The following is a 17,138-nucleotide window of genomic DNA, read 5'->3' as shown; positions in this document are numbered from 1 at the left end:
AAAAAAACTTATCAAATATATAAATATTGTGTTCAAGATTACTAATTGAGATTATAAAATTTAAATGTGTAAAAAAATATAACTATAGTCGTAAAGATCTTACAACCAAGATATTGCATCCCAAATCTTAATAATTAGATAAAATTACAAAACATTTACCTCACTTCTAATCTTTATATCGGAGAAATTATGTTTTTTTAGTTAAGCTTGAAAATTATTTAAGAAAAAATATGCTATTGTTAATTAAATTAAAAAGTTCAATGTTGCTTTAAGTTTAAAACTCTGCAAATTTGAATAAATAAATTTGATATAAATAATCGATATAATTAATATAACAACTGTTTGGAAGGCAACTAGTGGCACCTTTATATCCTTTGCAAATGAGCTAGTGTTTCTAGCCTTTTCACAACAATAGTGGCCTCCTACTATTTCATTAATAGAATTTAAATAAGATGTTATTCTAAAAATAGTTTAATACACTTTCTTTTAAATATGATTAATTATACTTGTATCTATTATTTTTTTTGAAATTGTACTCGATATTTCTTCATTTTTTGGACCAACAATAAAATCTCTTAAAAATTGAAAAAATATTACACAGTCCCTCCAACTCACAATTTGAATCAAATTGGTTAACATATTCATGTCTTCTACAAGTTACATAATACAAATATATTAACAAATTTGACGTTATTTATAGGTTCAGGGAGGACAATATATCATCTTTTCAACTTTTAAAGAATCTCATCATAAGTTCGAAAAAACGAAAAGATATCATATGCAATCTATAAAATAAAATATAAAAAAAAACATAAGGAGTGTGAGCATAATTTACTCTTTAAACAAACAAGATTATGACAAGGTAGCACACGAGAATCTTTTGAGAGCCAGTACATGGAATCTTGAACTCAAATGCATCTGAGGAATCTGAAATCAATACAGAACCAAAGTGCGATAACAAAACAAAGAAAGAATGAAGAGTAGACTTGATAGAAGAATAAAATTGATCATCAGAATAAAATTAGAGAGTTCTTAAGAATCAGAATAGTTTTGTTTCCCTCTAGCACCTTTCTGGTAAGGAAGTAACTCATGAATACAGCTAGCATAACCAACTAACCAAGCACAAGTTGCAACTTATTGTGTGTTCGACTTACTTTTGTCAGTTTTCTAAAATAATTTTTTAAAAATAAGCAAGTATTTCTTCAAAAATAACTAATATCAAACAAGTACTCCTACTGTATTCAAAGAAACTGTATATTATCATTAAACATGTTAATATTAAACGTAGTTTAATACAGGTTTCGAAGCATACCAGTACTCCACCATTAGGCACGGGCTGCCCTAAATTTGCTTAAACCTTAAAGCAAAAATAAGAGTGCTTCCATGACAGCAAACGATTACATTCAGTAATGACACTACAATTCCTTAATATCACATTAACAGGTTGATAAACTTTAATACGTTACAATCTATCAGGGAAATAGAAAGAAAGATGCCTAGTCCAATACCAGGGAGCACCACCATCTACTCACAAACTACTAAGCATGACACTAGTTAATGAAACTTCTATTCTTGACCCAAGGCAAGATCGTGCCAAGCATCTGCATTAACTTGTTGCGTCTCCTGATCTGGTCAAGAAAGCAAAGAACAAGGTGTTAATAGTTAAGAAAACTAGAAACAACCCTTCGAAAGAAAGACCCATCTCATTAACAATAAATCAATAATCATCTCACTATTGTTTATAAGTACAGATGTCCAAACACACGTTTTCTTTTCAGGACAAAATTCAGACACAGAACCTTACTGGTGTTTTTAACATTGTCCGCCAATTAAAATTGAAATTTTAACTTACATTAACGGTCAAACATATGATACAAATATGAAATTTCAATTCTAATTGAACATTGTCGACAGTATTCCACCAAATGTATCCAAGTATTATCCTTTTCAACAACCATATTTTTAGCTTACTAATTTCATAGTATTGTATCTTCTCAGGATAACATTAAATGTTAATGCATAAATGTGGAGTTATCTTCCAAAAAAAAAACCTAATACAACAACAAGTGTTGAATTGAAAATGATTTTATAAACCAAGCTGAAGAAAGAGATTGTCCACAGAATATGATTGAATTAGCGAATCAAGAGACATACTTGAGTCCTCGGTGTCATCTGTTCTGACAACCAGTGTTGGGGGAAGTGGAAGATCTGTAATAACAGCAAGAAAGATAAAGGGACATCGCATACCCACATAGATATAAATAAAAACTCATGTGAAACGTAAAAATATACCATCATCAGGAAGAGTGTCTCTCATCCATTCCTCATCAACAATATCAATTAGAATTCCCAAACTCAATTCTGCCATTTTTCTCCACTTTTTTACAAAAGCACCGTGTTCCTGTTCAGTGTTAACATAACAATTGAAATTGTAAAATTAAATAAATAAGCATAAATGCCTAATTTATAATAAACAAATAAAAGTGAATGCAAAACCTAAATTTTAATTTCCTTAAAACCCACACCGTTATGTAACACGAAAAAATGCTTACCCGCGGCGAAGATGCAGAAAGGATTTGAAAGAATGAAATTAAAGAGAAAAAGAAATTGCAAGGAACTGAGACTCAGACTCAGACTCAGAGGATCAATTTGAGAGTGCCGCCTCAAACCAAGTAAAACCTTTTTAATATATTTTTTATTATTAAAAGTTAACATTTTATAAAAGTTAACCATTTTCAAAATGCCCGCGTTATTGTCTCTTTAAATTTTTAATTCTTACTGATGTTAGATCGGATTGAGTAAGATATTTTTTGACTAATGTGATTATAACTCAGATGCATAACAGATTAAATGATTTGTAATTAGACCGATCAAATTTAAATTATAAGAATAATATATAAAAAATATTCATTATATAATACATGAAACAAACACATAAAATTAGAAAAATACATTATACTTGAAGACTTAAGTTAATAATATAATATATATTAAATCCTATTATATAAAACTTACATGATACATTAGTTAAAATTTAAGTTAATAATGTATTATGAAATTAACCAATTTTTTTCTTGTTAGTGTTGTATTATGTAAAATATATATCATATTACCTATTATTTGCATCTATTATTAATGGTTGAGACTTGTATTAAATGATCGATCTAATTTTCTTCTTCTTCAGAATTTAGAATATATATGTTAATATTTTAATTAATCAATCCAATTAAAGTTAGATTAGGTTGAATTGGATCGTGTGAAAAGAAAATAAAACTTTTGACTCAATCCATTCTTTTTATTTTTAATGACTATTTTCAAACAACTTCTATTTATTATTCATTTTTCAATTTTCTATAAATCTTTAATTAACCATTCATTTTATTATTTATTATTTTTTAATTAATAAAAATACAAAGTGTTTCTTCTCTGCTTGTATATAATAATAAAAGTGTTGGGAGAATAATTTAAAATAATGTGCTAAAAGAATCTTGAAAGGACAATAATGAAACTCAACTTTTAATAATATATTCGAAATAATGTAATTTTTTTAATGTATAAAATAGGTGGCATTTCCCCTTATTTGAGACAATTTTGAGTGCCCTTTTGTGTATATGTGCTTTTGTGTATATGTGCTTTCCTGTGTGTATTACATAAAATAGAGTATCCAAAGATTAAATTGAAATCCTTTTTTTTTTTTTTTTTATAAAAGAAGTATAGGACTACACACATTACTTGAATTGAAAAATTATCTTCCTCGGCTATCCCCTTTGTACTTTCCCAAAAGAAATTCTTGCACTATTTCAATTTAGTTTATATATTTAATTTGTTTGTTTCTTTTATTTCTTTTTCAACTATAAAAATGTACATCTGGATATAAAATTGTAATGGCTAAAAATAGAAAGCGCATCGCAAAAAGATGAAATTAATTTCTTTATAGAATAAATCATATTTTGAGCCCCTAAAATTTTTTAAAATCCAGTTTTATTCCCTAAAAAAATGTTTTATTTTGTTCCCCAAAAACAATTTAAATTGCCCCGGAAAATAGTTATGAAAACATTATCAAACGGCTTGTTTTTATAACTGGTTTGAAGATCATAAAAGCATTTACAAATTAGAAGAGCAAAATATAAAATATAAAAAAATTGAGACTAAAACCAAATTTACGAAATTTTAAAGAAATCAAAATCATATATTACCATTTTTTTTATATCTTGTGATTTTTATTTTTTTTTGAAGACTTGAATGTGACGCAGAAATAGTGCATAACGCATGTTCTGCATAAACCTTTGGCATTTCATCTTTCATTCATATTTCCTTTCTGTCCCTAAACCATGAAGGTTCAAAAAGATCATAAATAACATGGTTAAGTTACGTAGAATACAGGACCATACAACCCGCCAGCTCACCCCAAAAAGAAGATACAAAACCAAACTGTCAAAATACTATTCTTACCCAATACCACTGCCCAAAACAAATACTAAATATTTCAGTGAGAATCAAAAAGAGGTCCCTATGGAGATCACGCCAACACGTGAGATGCAAATTCATATTGATTCTGTAACTCTTTCTTAAAGCATCGTTCAATTTTCCGGAACCCATCAGGCCAAAAACGGTGGCAGTAGTTCACGTCTTCGACAAAGCAGTGCCCCAAAAAATATGAGGGGAACTTAAAAAAAGCTTCGCCTGTTTGAAGTCTTTGGACAATCTGATGCACGATGCCCAGATTCCCCGCAGTTAAAGCAGGCACCTCCAAAGCCACCTCTGCAATGCACATTCACATGTCATATCATCAGTTACACGAAAATGGGGTCTATTATAATTCGCAGAGAGAAAAACACCAAACAAAATTTAGGATTACTTTGGATAAATTTGTACTTCTAAAAGAGAAAAATAATAAAGAAAATTAAAATAAATTTCTTCATAAATTACAACTAGCTTATGCATGAATTAAAAATAAAATTTTGAAAAATTTAATAAGAGAAAATTTTACAAATTAGCGTGTGCATAAACTAATTTTAACTTGTATAGAAACTTAATTCATTTTTCTTACCAATTTTTCTCTATTATAAGTGCTTTTGGAGAAATTTATAAAAACAGGTCCTTAAATATTTTAACATTATGTTATTATAACCTGTCTGATGATGAAGGCCTGCTTGATCTTCTACCCCCAATTAGCCAATCATCCCCACTGCTTCTTCCTGCTGACCGAGACCAGCTATTGCCAGTTTTAGAAATTCTACCACCTCTCCTAGATCGATCACCAAAGTCATCATCAGAGTCTTGGTCATCATCCCATCCCCTTGAGGATTTAAAACCACCACCTCTCCGATCCCTAGAAGAAAAACCTCCCCTGGAAGAAGAACCTCTTCTGTTACTTCGGTCTCTGTCAGAAAACCTCCCATAGAAATCACTTGGAGGCCCATCGTCTTGCAAAGGAGGTAGCTGCCAGTACAAAGTAACATGTGCAATGCGTTTATAAAATCAGTAATGCAATAAACTGGTGGCAAAGTATGGGCAGAAAACAGGCAGGGACAACATAGAAGTATAAAACAAAACATGAACCAAATATTGTAATTTACCTTGGTGATCTTGGAAATGGTGTTTCCAGGTGGTATGTCCCTATTAAGTAACTCTTTAGCAATTTCCTCAGGAAGATCAAAAACGGCTCCTTGAACCTGATGTTAGGTATTGGCAATTTCAGACGGTTAGAACTGTGCGGGTATGTTCCCAAAAGGATAGAAGTTCCAAGTAAAGAAAATAACTCAGATACAAACCCTTTCATCAGCAATTAAATGGATTTTTCCAACTTCATCAGCAGCTGCAGAATAAACATCTGAAAGAAACCCAGTGACTGATCTTGCTGAAAAATATCTTCTATTATCTGAATCACGAGTTAGTTGCAATGTAGTCCATCCCTGAAATACCAAACAATTTTGGTAAGCTAATGAGATAACACAAGGGTTCAAAAACAGCACGTATGTGAAAGATCAACAGAAAAATCATGCATCATATTGTGCTTTTCACACTAAACACTATCTAAATGATAATTTAACACAATAATGAGAAGACATCATAAAAAAATCTACAGGTCATGCTTTATAACCTCCGTGAAATAGGGAAAGACCATGACACATTCCCTGACATATAAATGCATAAAGATTATAGATCACACAGATTTGTATCATGGATTAATATTATTAACATTTGGAAAGTCATTCTGAGCAATTTGGTAAAACAAAAATTCTGGTTCAATAACAAGTATTGCTTATTTAAAACAAAGGCAACATCTAGAAAATTGTTAAACCGAATAACACAATTGGAAATATAAGTTTCACAATACCTGTTCATGGGTGATAAGTGACCGCGATGATGGAGGTCGGGAGAATCCACTCAGTTGTGCAAGTGCAGCTGCAAGGGCACTCGTTCCTTGTTCATCAATCAGTTTTTGTGCAGTTGGGGTGAAAAACTCAATGGACTCTGGATGAACTCCATTAAGCGTAGCAACAACCTGCTCAGCAGATGACCCCAAAACCTCTTCCATAGCTGGTGGACTAACAAATTCAAACTTGCAGCCAACATCACGTTCAAGGGATTTAACTGTTCTCCTCTGGCTACTGGTGTACAACAGAATGGCAGTACCTTGTTTGCCGGCACGCCCAGTACGACCAGAGCGATGTACAAAAGTCTCGGGATCATTGGGAAGTTCATAATGGATAATCTGAATGAAACAGATAAGACCAATAAGTGTTTGGATATGTTGAGAACAGATAGTATTTCAGTACTACACCAAGGAATTAAAAAGAAACTCCAATTCAAATATAGATTTTAACCTTCTCAAATATAAAATTCTAACTCTCATGTCAGATGAGACTGTTGAGTGAAAAAAATTGAAGAAAATGTCAAATATAGTGAAAATCATCTCCTTAACAAAACAGAAATGATAATTTTACTATGATTAGCACCCAAAACTAAGAATCGACAAATCATACTTCAGAATAAGCCATAAGTTCTAATACAATCTAAATCTAGGGATAATGCATCCCAAACCCAAACTATTAAACCCTAATTTCCAAAAGAAATGATAGCTGAATCCTGAATCCACTATTTAAAACCCCAACCAATCACCAGCCTAAAATTACTCAAGTGTTTTGCTTTATTAGTTCACAGCCTTAGTTGGCATTAAATCTAAACTAACAAATAACAAAGCAGGGATTCAAGCAGCTTCATACAGAACCAACACCGGAGATTAGATTGTCAAATGTAGACACAAAACATCCTTTGGACTTACCAAATCAACATTGGGAATATCAAGTCCACGAGCTGCAACATCAGTGGCAACAAGTACCGTGAATTTTCCTTGCCGGAAACCATTCAATGTTCTCTCCCTTTGATGCTGAGATATATCACCGTGCAGTGCTTCAGACAATATACTATTTGTTAATGCCAATGATACTTCATCAGCATCTCTTTTTGTCTGTGTAAAAACTATAGTCTTCCCACCCTTTGCATATACCTAAAAGACAAAGGAACATTAAGTGAAATTATTGAACCCCCCTCCCAAAATAATTCTTCACAGGTACATCAAAGCAAATGGTACATGACACCATTACAGAATAGCAGCTTGTAAAAATTCCAAAATAGAAAATTAATTGATTAAGTTTTAAATTTGTAACATCTGAATGAGTTATAGACTAATACATTGCCATAAGTTTGTGTTGAGGTGTGAGCATAAAATCCCAAAGACCTAGGAAGTTTACTTAAGAATGCATCTGATAATTTTCGAAACAAACAGATAATGAAAATGATGGATTTGTTAATTAGAGTCGAAAAATATATATTAGATCATCTTTGCAAATACAATATTGTACTCAACAATAACATTTTATCTTATTTGATATAACTTTTGGTTACCTAAACTAGTATCTAGTAATATTATTCAGTATAATGACTAAACATAACCTTCAGAATGTAAATTGAAGAGATTAAGAACATCAAATTAAGACAAAAAAAATAACAACTGGCAACTCACAGTTACAAGATCAGAAAGAATTGTTCGTTTTGAAGTAGCAGTGGCTGCTAAAGCATAAAGTTTTATCCCTTCAGCAAGCTTTTCTTCTTCATCACCAACCTTTTTTAAAAAGAAAAAGAAAGCATCATAATCATGATATATTATCTTCAGATTAAAATGCATCATAATCAAAATTCAATTTACATTCTACAACAACTTAAACATTATAGGGTCAGAAAATGTAAAAGTAATTAAGGCTAATGCTAAATAGAGAGAATTTAAAGACAAGAGCAGAAGCTTCTAGATTGTGATTTGAACCAAACATAGCATAGGATGCGTCAAACAGAGACAGGTTTATCAGCAGAAATTGCACCACATCACCACTAACTTTGCATGTTTGCTTCACCTGAGATGAACATGTTATTCACCTATTCTGTCACATTTAGTAATATAAGCATCTAAACCACACTCTAGAAATATCAAAAGTCAACTATGGAACAGCATTAGATAATATCTTTCATAATTATTTTTGAACCAGGTTGCATAGAACAACACAAACAGAAAATGCATATATACTGGCCAAAAGCACATGTGAATGTAATGCTCTTCATAAAAAAAATCATTGCAAAGTGCAGACATAATATCACTGACACAATGACATGCTGCACTATCCGTTTACACTGCACTCCATAAACAAGCAAGTTATCAATTAACTAGTATATATAATATATAATTAAAGTAGATAAGATAAAAGTAACAAAAATTCACCAAATCAATTGTCAATGGGTTGTCCAAATATTTTCTCGCCAACTTCTTCACCCAACTGGGCATGGTTGCAGAGAAAAGCATGCTCTGTCTCTGAGATGGAAGATTCTCCAAAATCACTTCCACATCCTCCTCAAACCCAACAGCAAGCATCTGATCAGCTTCATCAAGGACCAAATACTGAACCTCACTGAGCTTAAGACTGTTCCCATTTATCAAGTCAATTATTCTCCCTGGAGTCCCAACCACCACGTCCACACCGCGTGAAAGTGCACTCTGCTGGGTAACATAAGAAACACCCCCGTAGACACAAACAGTGTTGAGATAAGGCGCGGATTCCTTTATCTCCTTCTCCACTTGCTTGGCCAACTCCCTTGTAGGCGCAAGCACCAAAGCTCTCGGAAGCTTACCAGACCGCCTGCAACAAAGAATCAAATGCATGACCATCAGCATGATATGTAATCATGTGCATGTCCGGATTCATGTTGGATGATCTAAAATCATGTTAAAATTACCAGCTAGTGAAATTTTAAGTAAACGTCCACATGTTGTAAGGTTTCACGTTGAGAAACTAATTTTTCGAGTCCAAAATTGATTTAACTTTGAGTTGAAACAATTCTAAATAGTTTTTCGAGTTGGATAAATAATTATTTTACTGCTAACTTGGTTTTAGAATAAAAAATCGAAACACTTAAAAATCAATTGGTGTTATATATACATAAAGCAAAGTGCAAAACATGAAGGATGATTGATTACCTGTGAGAAGGTGCAAGTTCATCTTCAGTGAGGCCTTTAATAATTGGAATCCCGAACGCCAATGTTTTACCGGTGCCGGTCTTGGCTCGAGCAATGATATCTCTGCCTTCAAGTGCAGGTACTAACACAGCTCTCTAATGACGCATAAAGAAGGAAATGAAGGTAAACATCGGTAGCGTAATGCAACCCTAACAAGTAAGAAAAAGAAGAAAAGGAACCTGAATAGGGAAAAGGTGCGTAATCCCTCGGGTGCGGAGGGTTTCGACGAGGCGCGTGGGCAAGTGGAGCTTGGAAATGTCGAGTTCGTCGGGGTTGGCGGTTTCGGAATGGGCGTTTTGGTGGAAGTCGTGGTCGTTTGGGTCGAAGCCGTCGCTTAGTCCTTTGAAGGCTTCTTCACTAAGGAGGGAGGAATTGGGCGTGGCGACGGCGGAAGGAACGAAGGTGGGGGTGGGCCTGAGGCCCGCTTTGAAGGTGGAGTGGCGGTGGGCTCTAAGGACGTTGTTGAAGTGGGACTTAGAGTCCAAACATTGGAACCTAAGGGAGGGAGCGGTGGGCCTCTGGTATAGTTCGAGAGTGGGGGTTTGGTAAATGGAGGAGACGCCTATGATAGAAGCCATGTGTTTGTGAAAGAGTGAGTGAGTGAGTGAGAGAAGATGATAAGGGAGGCCACTGAGCTGTGCGGAATGTATGGCCCTTCCAACCTCCACCTCGCTCGGTTTCGTCAAGATATATAGCGTCAGATTATTATATAGATATTTTCATATGAGAAATTGGCCTTATCCAGGGATCTTTCAACCCTACCATTAGCATCATCTATTAGAGTTAATCACACATTAAATTTATTTTACACTAATAATCAATTATATTTTTTAATTATGTCATGTTATTGTTAAAAATAAATGTATTTACAGTAATATGATACAATTAAAAAATATAATTAATTGACAATATAAAAATATTTTACACTACTCTATTAATTTTAATATCTAAATTTATATTAACGGACATGCACGTCCTAACTAAGCTTAAAGCTTCAAAGTCTACCCTCTCCCTCTTTAATACAATCAAAATATCAATAACAATGTTTAGCAAACTTCTCATAACTCACATTTTTCTCTCTCCAATTTATAGGTATAGTTGTTTTATTATTTGTAACATTAGAATGCCTAATAGAACTTCTAAATGTGAAATTAAACATGTACTAAAATTATGTATGATAAAATTAGTCAATTAAAAGCTTATGATAAGTTGAAATCTTATAAACTATACGCTAGAAGTTGAAAAACTGAAAGCAGATAAATTCGTTAAAAGCATGTAATAAAATTAGTTGATAAGTTTGCTAATAAATATATAAATTAATTTTTATAATAAAAGTAACAGAATGATGGGATATACAAAACTTACTTATAAACTAAAAAAGATAAAAATAAGTATTTAAAGTAAATTAATGAGGATAAGATAAATAAATTTATAAACTATAAACTACTTCAAGTAGTTTATGAAAATAAGTTGTAGGTTTTTAAAATAAATTTGTATAAATTCGCATATCAAACAAAATTATTTTAGTCAAATTAGTTTATAAGTTTGTCGAAAAAACTTATAAATCCGTGAATTGACTTATCAAACATACTCTAAGGAATTGTTTGGATAAGTTTCTTTAAAGTATGTTTACTAACAAAAAAAAATCATCAAAAATTCATCTAGACTTTATTTAATCTAATTCTTAATCTCCTTATTACTAGTTTTAGTGGGTTAGTTGTCCATGTTGTCTAACTAAAACACCAAGTCTACTCAAATTTCTAAAAACTGCGATCTTCGTTTATATATAAAACAAATAAATATCTAATTCATAAAAATTAATGAAAATAATTAAATTAGTTTAGGGTTTAGGGTTTATATATATAAAATTAACTAATGTATAATTTAAAATTTTTAAAAAATACTCATAAAATTAGATAGTTTAAATGATAATCATATTTAAAAAACGAGTGATGGAGGAGAGTGAGGTGCACCGCTGCACTAAAAAAGTCAAGACGAAGGACGGGAAGGAGGTGGACGACATTGCTATGGAGATTCAGCCGGTTTCCTCACCACCTATTGGGAGTCCGAAACGCACTTATGCTGAAAGCGTCCTAGCCATGGAAGGCGATAAGATGTTCTCTGATTATAATGCACTGTTGAAGGAGATGGATGATTATGCAGAAGTGCCAGAAGAGGAGAGAAATTACACTGCGGAGGAGGAGTTTGATCCTGACCCCTGTCCTATCATCAGTGTTTAACAGGAGGAATTCGAGGAGTGGTGCTCACCTTGGAAGAATGCGCTTGTTATCCATGTGTTGGGTAGAAGAATTTCATATAAGGCTCTGGAGAATAAAATCAATAGAGATTGGATCAAAAAAGGTTAAATGCGCATGATTGATATGCCGAATGATTACTTCCTAGTTCAGTTCACACCGGAAGAAGACTATCGTCATGCCTTATATGAAGGCCCTTGGATGATTGCTGACCACTGCATTCTGGTACAAAGATGGAGGCCCTTATTCACAATTACGGCAACCCAAACTAGAAAAGTGGCTACTTGGATTCGTATCCCTGGCCTCCCCATCAAATTATATAACGATCGTTTTCTATGGCGTGTTGGAAACAAGCTAGGATCAATGCTGAAGATTGACAAGCTAACCTCGATCCACTCACGTGGGAAGTTTGCAAGGATCTGTGCAGAGATCAACCTCAACAAAAAACTGGTTTCTATGATAAACGTTATGGGGCATATCATTAAGCTGGAATACGAAGGTCTTCATGCAATTTGCTTCAAGTGCGGAAAATATGGGCACCGACAAGAGGTGTGTGTTAATCCAATAACCCAAAGTCCTACTCTAAATGGTGACAATGATACAATAAACAAGGGCGCCATGGATTTGGATGATGACGACCAACATGCAGAATTACAGCCCATCCAACCTCGAGCTACACATACTATAGTTGGTGATGCAACGCAAATTGCGGAAGAGAATAATACTGTCCCAGATTCTGAGGCATTATACGGGCCTTGGATGATGGTCAAACGGAAGAGAAAATCGGGGAAAAATACTTTTATCTTGATTTTGAAAAATGATATCGTCCATCCCCGTTATTCTCGGAGTGCAACAGAGTCACATTTAAAACAACCCAACTTTGAATCTCCATTGCCGCGTCAGCAAGAAGACAACAACCCCCGCCCATTTGTTTCCAACGTGGATAATGCCATGCAAGCCAAGCAACAATCCGTAACCAACATATCTTCTCAAGACAAGATCACATCATCCAAAATCCGCAACCCCAAGGCAGGAAGGAATCCACAACAAGCTAGGAAATCCATGACCACGCCCTATGGTGGGCCATCCAAACCCAAAGATAGGTTACATAATTCTCAACAAACTAGGGACGCGGAGATCAACTCCATCGTGATCAACACACCAACCAGTGAACCCGCAACCATTGTGAATGCCCATGCTAGCTCCACGTCAAATGTAATTATGACCCAACAAGAAAATACCCGAAGAGTGTTAGAAGGCATTCATTCAGTGACTTCTAACTTTAAGCCTGAGTCCTTCGCAAACCAATTTATGACTAGGATAACTGTACCCGAGGCAGAAGTGCAGGCTTATGCAAAATTAATGCGCCAGCACCTAGACCCGAGCTCCACGAGCTCTTCCAGTGACGCTGCGATGCAAGGCAGAGTTATTGAAATAAATGCAGGTATGTCAGGGGCTTTACAACCCACCAATCCCAATGATTCCTTACGAATTGCCTAAGTTGGAATTGTAGGGGAGCTGGTGGGCGAGGGTTTTCATCCTTGATTAATGATATCATTCATGAATATAAGGTTGGACTTCTCTATTTAATGGAGACCCATATGAGTGGAGAAAAGGCTTTGCGAATAACCCGTCGAATTTCACTTGATAAATGTTTCATGGTGCAAGCACAAGGTCATGCAGGAGGACTGTGGTGTATGTGGAACTCTAGTATTTGGCAGATTAACGTTCTTGAACACTCCACTCAATTTATTCACCTTAAGATTCAAGAGAATGTTTCTCCTTGGTACTGCACCATGGTTTATGCAAGCCCTCATAGTCAAGGGCGCATAGCACTCTGGAGAGATCTCATCCGCCTTGCGAATCTTGTTGATGGCCCATGGATGTTGATGGGGGACTTTAATGCAGTTCTTTTTAACCATGAAAGATCAAGAGGCAGGGGTACATCAGTTCTTAGAGGAGATAATGCATTCCGTAATTGCATAAACCAATGTCAACTTGTTGATTTAGGTTTTAATGGTGCTCCTTTTACATGGCGTCGAGGTAACCTGTTTGAGCGATTAGATAGAGCGTTAGCTTCCTATGATTGGCGAGTTCTATTCCCTGAGGCATTGATATCATATCTCAACCCTTTAAAGTCTGACCACTGCCCAATTCTCCTAAGATTAAGACCAGACCAACCAATGCGGCATTCTAGGAGACCCTTTCATTTTGAGGCAGCTTGGTTAACCCTTGAAGATTTCCCCAACATAATTCAGAATGGTTGGAATGCTAAAGATAACTGGCTACAACGGATTGGTCATACGAAGAAAATCTTAATGGATTGGAATAAATCCTCCTTTGGGAATGTATTCTATGCAAAACAAAGACTTCTTAGACGTTTAAATGGAATTGCGCGAGAGCTTTTTCTTGGTCCCAATCATTTTTTGGAGAAACTCTAGTTTAAGCTATGGTCTGAACTAGACCTTATCCTAAAGCGAGAGGAGATAACCTGGTTCCAGAAATCACGTTGCAAATGGCTCCAGTTGGGGGATCGAAACACTAAATTTTTTCATGGTTCAACCATTATTCGTAGAAGAAAGAGTAAAGTTGAGAGACTTTTAAATGACAGTGATGAATGGACTTCACTGAAAGACGACTTGGAAAGGATGGTGACAAATTTTTATAAAAACCTATTCTCTGACTCAGGTGATGCAACACCCTTCGGTATCTCAAATGCTTTCCCTAAGCTTAATAATGATGATATAGCCCTTATAGGTGCACCTATTTGCGATGAGGAGGTTTTAGCAGCTGTGAAACGCATGGGTAACTTCAAGGCGCCAGGACCAGATGGGTTGCAAGCCATCTTCTACAAGTCTCAGTGGAGTATTGTAGGTCCCGCGGTGTGTCAACTAATACATGACATTGAAGTCAACCCAAGCAAGGTTGCAGAAGTCAATGATACACTAATTGTTTTAATCCCAAAGGAGGAAACAGTTACACGTTTAAAACAAATGCGACCTATTGGCCTATGTAATGTCTCTTACAAGATCCTCACCAAAATCCTGGCACATCATCTGAGTCAAGTCATGGAAACTCTAGTGCATCCTAACCAATGAAGTTTCATTCCACACCGTCATAGCAGGGACAACATTATAATTTTCCAGGAAGTTGTTCACTCAATGAGGCGTAAAACCGGTAACAAAGGTTGGATGGCTATAAAAATTGATTTCGAGAAAGCTTATGATAGATTGAAGTGGTCCTTTGTGAAAGATACCCTTATGGATATTGGTCTTCCACTTCATTTTGTTGACATTGTTTGGGCCTGTATAACTTCTCCTAGATTTCGCATGCTTTGGAATGGGGAAGCCTTGGAGGAGTTCAAACCTACCCGAGGAATCCGACAAGGAGATCCGCTATCACCTTACTTGTTTGTTCTATGCATGGAACAACTATTCCATCTTATTACTGCAGCAATTGAGACTCATCATTGGAAACCAGTCAAGCTCTCTATAGACGGTCCTCCTCTCTCTCATCTTGCCTTTGTAGATGATCTAGTCCTATTTGCGGAAGCCTCTTTAGACCAGGTAGAAATTATCCAATCCTGTCTAAACCACTTCAGCGCTAGCTCTGGTCAGAAAGTAAGTATGGAGAAAACTATAATCTTTTTCTCTAAAAATGTCCCTCATACAACCCGTGAAGAGATTAGTTACTCCTTTGGGTTTCAACGTACTGACAACCTTGGAAGATACTTAGGCATCCCAGCCCACCATGCTCGAGTTCGTCGGAGTGGCTACCACGAAGTCATCGAGTGAGTCAATAAGAAGTTAAGTGGATGGAAAGCTACTGCTCTTTCCTTTGCAGGGCGCCTTACTCTGTGTAAGTCCGTGATTGCAGCCATCCCAGCTTACACAATGCAATCTGTGTATCTACCGAAAAGTATATGCGATGAAGTAGATCGCTTATGTCGTAACTTCCTATGGGGAGAGTCTTCCAATCATAAAAAATACCATGCTATTGGTTGGAATAAGATCTGCCGTCCTAAAGAGGCGGGTGGGCTAGGCCTACGATCGATGCGTAATGTAAACACAACTTACATGATGAAGAATTGCTGGAATCTAATTCAAGATCCTCATAAGTTATGGGTTCAAGTAGTTAGAGCAAAGTACAAGTGTAAGAATGGAATCATACCTCAGGTTATGAAGACAAACAAAATGTCTAATCTATGGAAGGGTATATGTGCATCTTGGGAATTAATTAAACCACATATTTGTTGGCGTATTAATAATGGGAGAACTGCGAGCTTCTGGTATGATAACTGGTTGCCAAACCATATGCCAATTATCCATTATTCAAGCTCCTTCATCCCCCCGGTGGAGCTGTTCAAGACGATCCACGAATATACCTCAGGTCAGGGCACGTGGCAGATTGACCACCTCCAATCATGGCTTCCTCGGAACATTTTAGAGACTATATATCACTTCCCACTTCCAACTAATGGCTATGGGCAGGATGTCGTGCTGTGGAGCCCCTCTAAGGATGGAGTTTTTACTACGAAGTCAGCAGTTACAATTGCATCCTCCTCTCATACAGTTTCTCACCCCCCGCCCTTTAAAGCAATATGGAGATGGAATGGCCCAGAAAGGATACGAGTCCTCCTATGGCGAGTGGTGCATGGAAGTCTAATGACAAACCAAGTAAGGGTCGATCGAGGTTTAGGGACTGATCCAACTTGCTCGGTTTGCATGCAAGAAACTGAAAGCAACCTTCACGCCTTAAGAGATTGCAAATTTGCGGCAGAAATCTGGTCTAGAACTTCAGGGGGTTCTCTGCCCAGATCATTCGCTGAAGATAATATTCATGATTGGGTTCATGCTAACCTAAAGGAATGAAGGCCATCTCACGTGAACTGGCCAATACTGTTCGCTGTCACGCTAGACTCCCTTTGGATTAGACGAAACAAAATGATCTTCGACAATTCCTTCTCTTCATCTGAACAGGTGGTAAAGGAAATCAATGCTCGTGTTACGACAATAGTCTCCAGCCACACAAATAATTCTTTTTTGAGTGATCCTTTGTGTGGTCACCAAGATACTCATTGGAGGTTTCCGCCTATAGGTCACATTAAATTAAATGGGGATGGAGCCATGTCAAATGATGGAATCGGAGCTTGTGGAGGGGTTGTCCGTGATTCATCAGGCATCTTTCTACTCGCTTTCTCCAAAAAACTAGGTTGCATTTCAATCCTCAAGGCTGAACTATGGGCCATATATCAAGGGCTTCTTATCATCAAAGACCGCTATTCTAGAAGTCTTATCATTTGCGAATCAGACTTC

The 17,138-nt window shown here is 35.6% G+C and overlaps 3 protein-coding genes across 3 annotated transcripts; 1 reads left to right on the top strand and 2 right to left on the bottom strand.

Annotated features, from left to right (window-relative positions):
* Nucleotides 1–1,240: 1,240 nt before the first annotated feature.
* BNS (bonsai) lies at nt 1,241–2,707 on the bottom strand. The gene is made up of 4 exons (XM_020357943.3): nt 2,553–2,707; nt 2,293–2,401; nt 2,155–2,208; nt 1,241–1,628 (listed from the first exon to the last, which is right to left on the bottom strand). The coding sequence occupies exons 2-4, from the start codon at nt 2,366–2,368 to the stop codon at nt 1,567–1,569; spliced, it is 192 nt and encodes a 63-aa protein (XP_020213532.1). The 5' UTR covers nt 2,369–2,401; nt 2,553–2,707; the 3' UTR covers nt 1,241–1,566.
* Nucleotides 2,708–4,272: 1,565 nt separating this feature from the next.
* Nucleotides 4,273–10,247, bottom strand: EMB1138 (DEAD box RNA helicase (RH3)). The gene is made up of 10 exons (XM_020356562.3): nt 9,748–10,247; nt 9,530–9,663; nt 8,777–9,191; nt 8,030–8,128; nt 7,289–7,513; nt 6,341–6,718; nt 5,775–5,915; nt 5,580–5,675; nt 5,132–5,442; nt 4,273–4,761 (listed from the first exon to the last, which is right to left on the bottom strand). The coding sequence occupies exons 1-10, from the start codon at nt 10,144–10,146 to the stop codon at nt 4,668–4,670; spliced, it is 2,292 nt and encodes a 763-aa protein (XP_020212151.2). The 5' UTR covers nt 10,147–10,247; the 3' UTR covers nt 4,273–4,667.
* Nucleotides 10,248–13,424: 3,177 nt separating this feature from the next.
* LOC109796514 (uncharacterized) lies at nt 13,425–14,921 on the top strand. Its single transcript, XM_083076328.1, has 2 exons — nt 13,425–14,171; nt 14,265–14,921. Exons 1-2 carry the CDS (start codon nt 13,425–13,427, stop codon nt 14,919–14,921), a joined length of 1,404 nt encoding a protein of 467 aa, XP_082932454.1.
* Nucleotides 14,922–17,138: the final 2,217 nt, after the last annotated feature.

Source organism: Cajanus cajan, chromosome 6 (assembly GCF_000230855.2).
Source record: "Cajanus cajan strain Asha chromosome 6, NIPB_CcT2T_4, whole genome shotgun sequence".
Classification (NCBI taxonomy): Eukaryota; Viridiplantae; Streptophyta; class Magnoliopsida; order Fabales; family Fabaceae; genus Cajanus; species Cajanus cajan.
The sequence above is the reverse complement of the archived record's forward strand: the minus strand, read 5'-3'. Positions and strand labels throughout refer to the sequence as shown.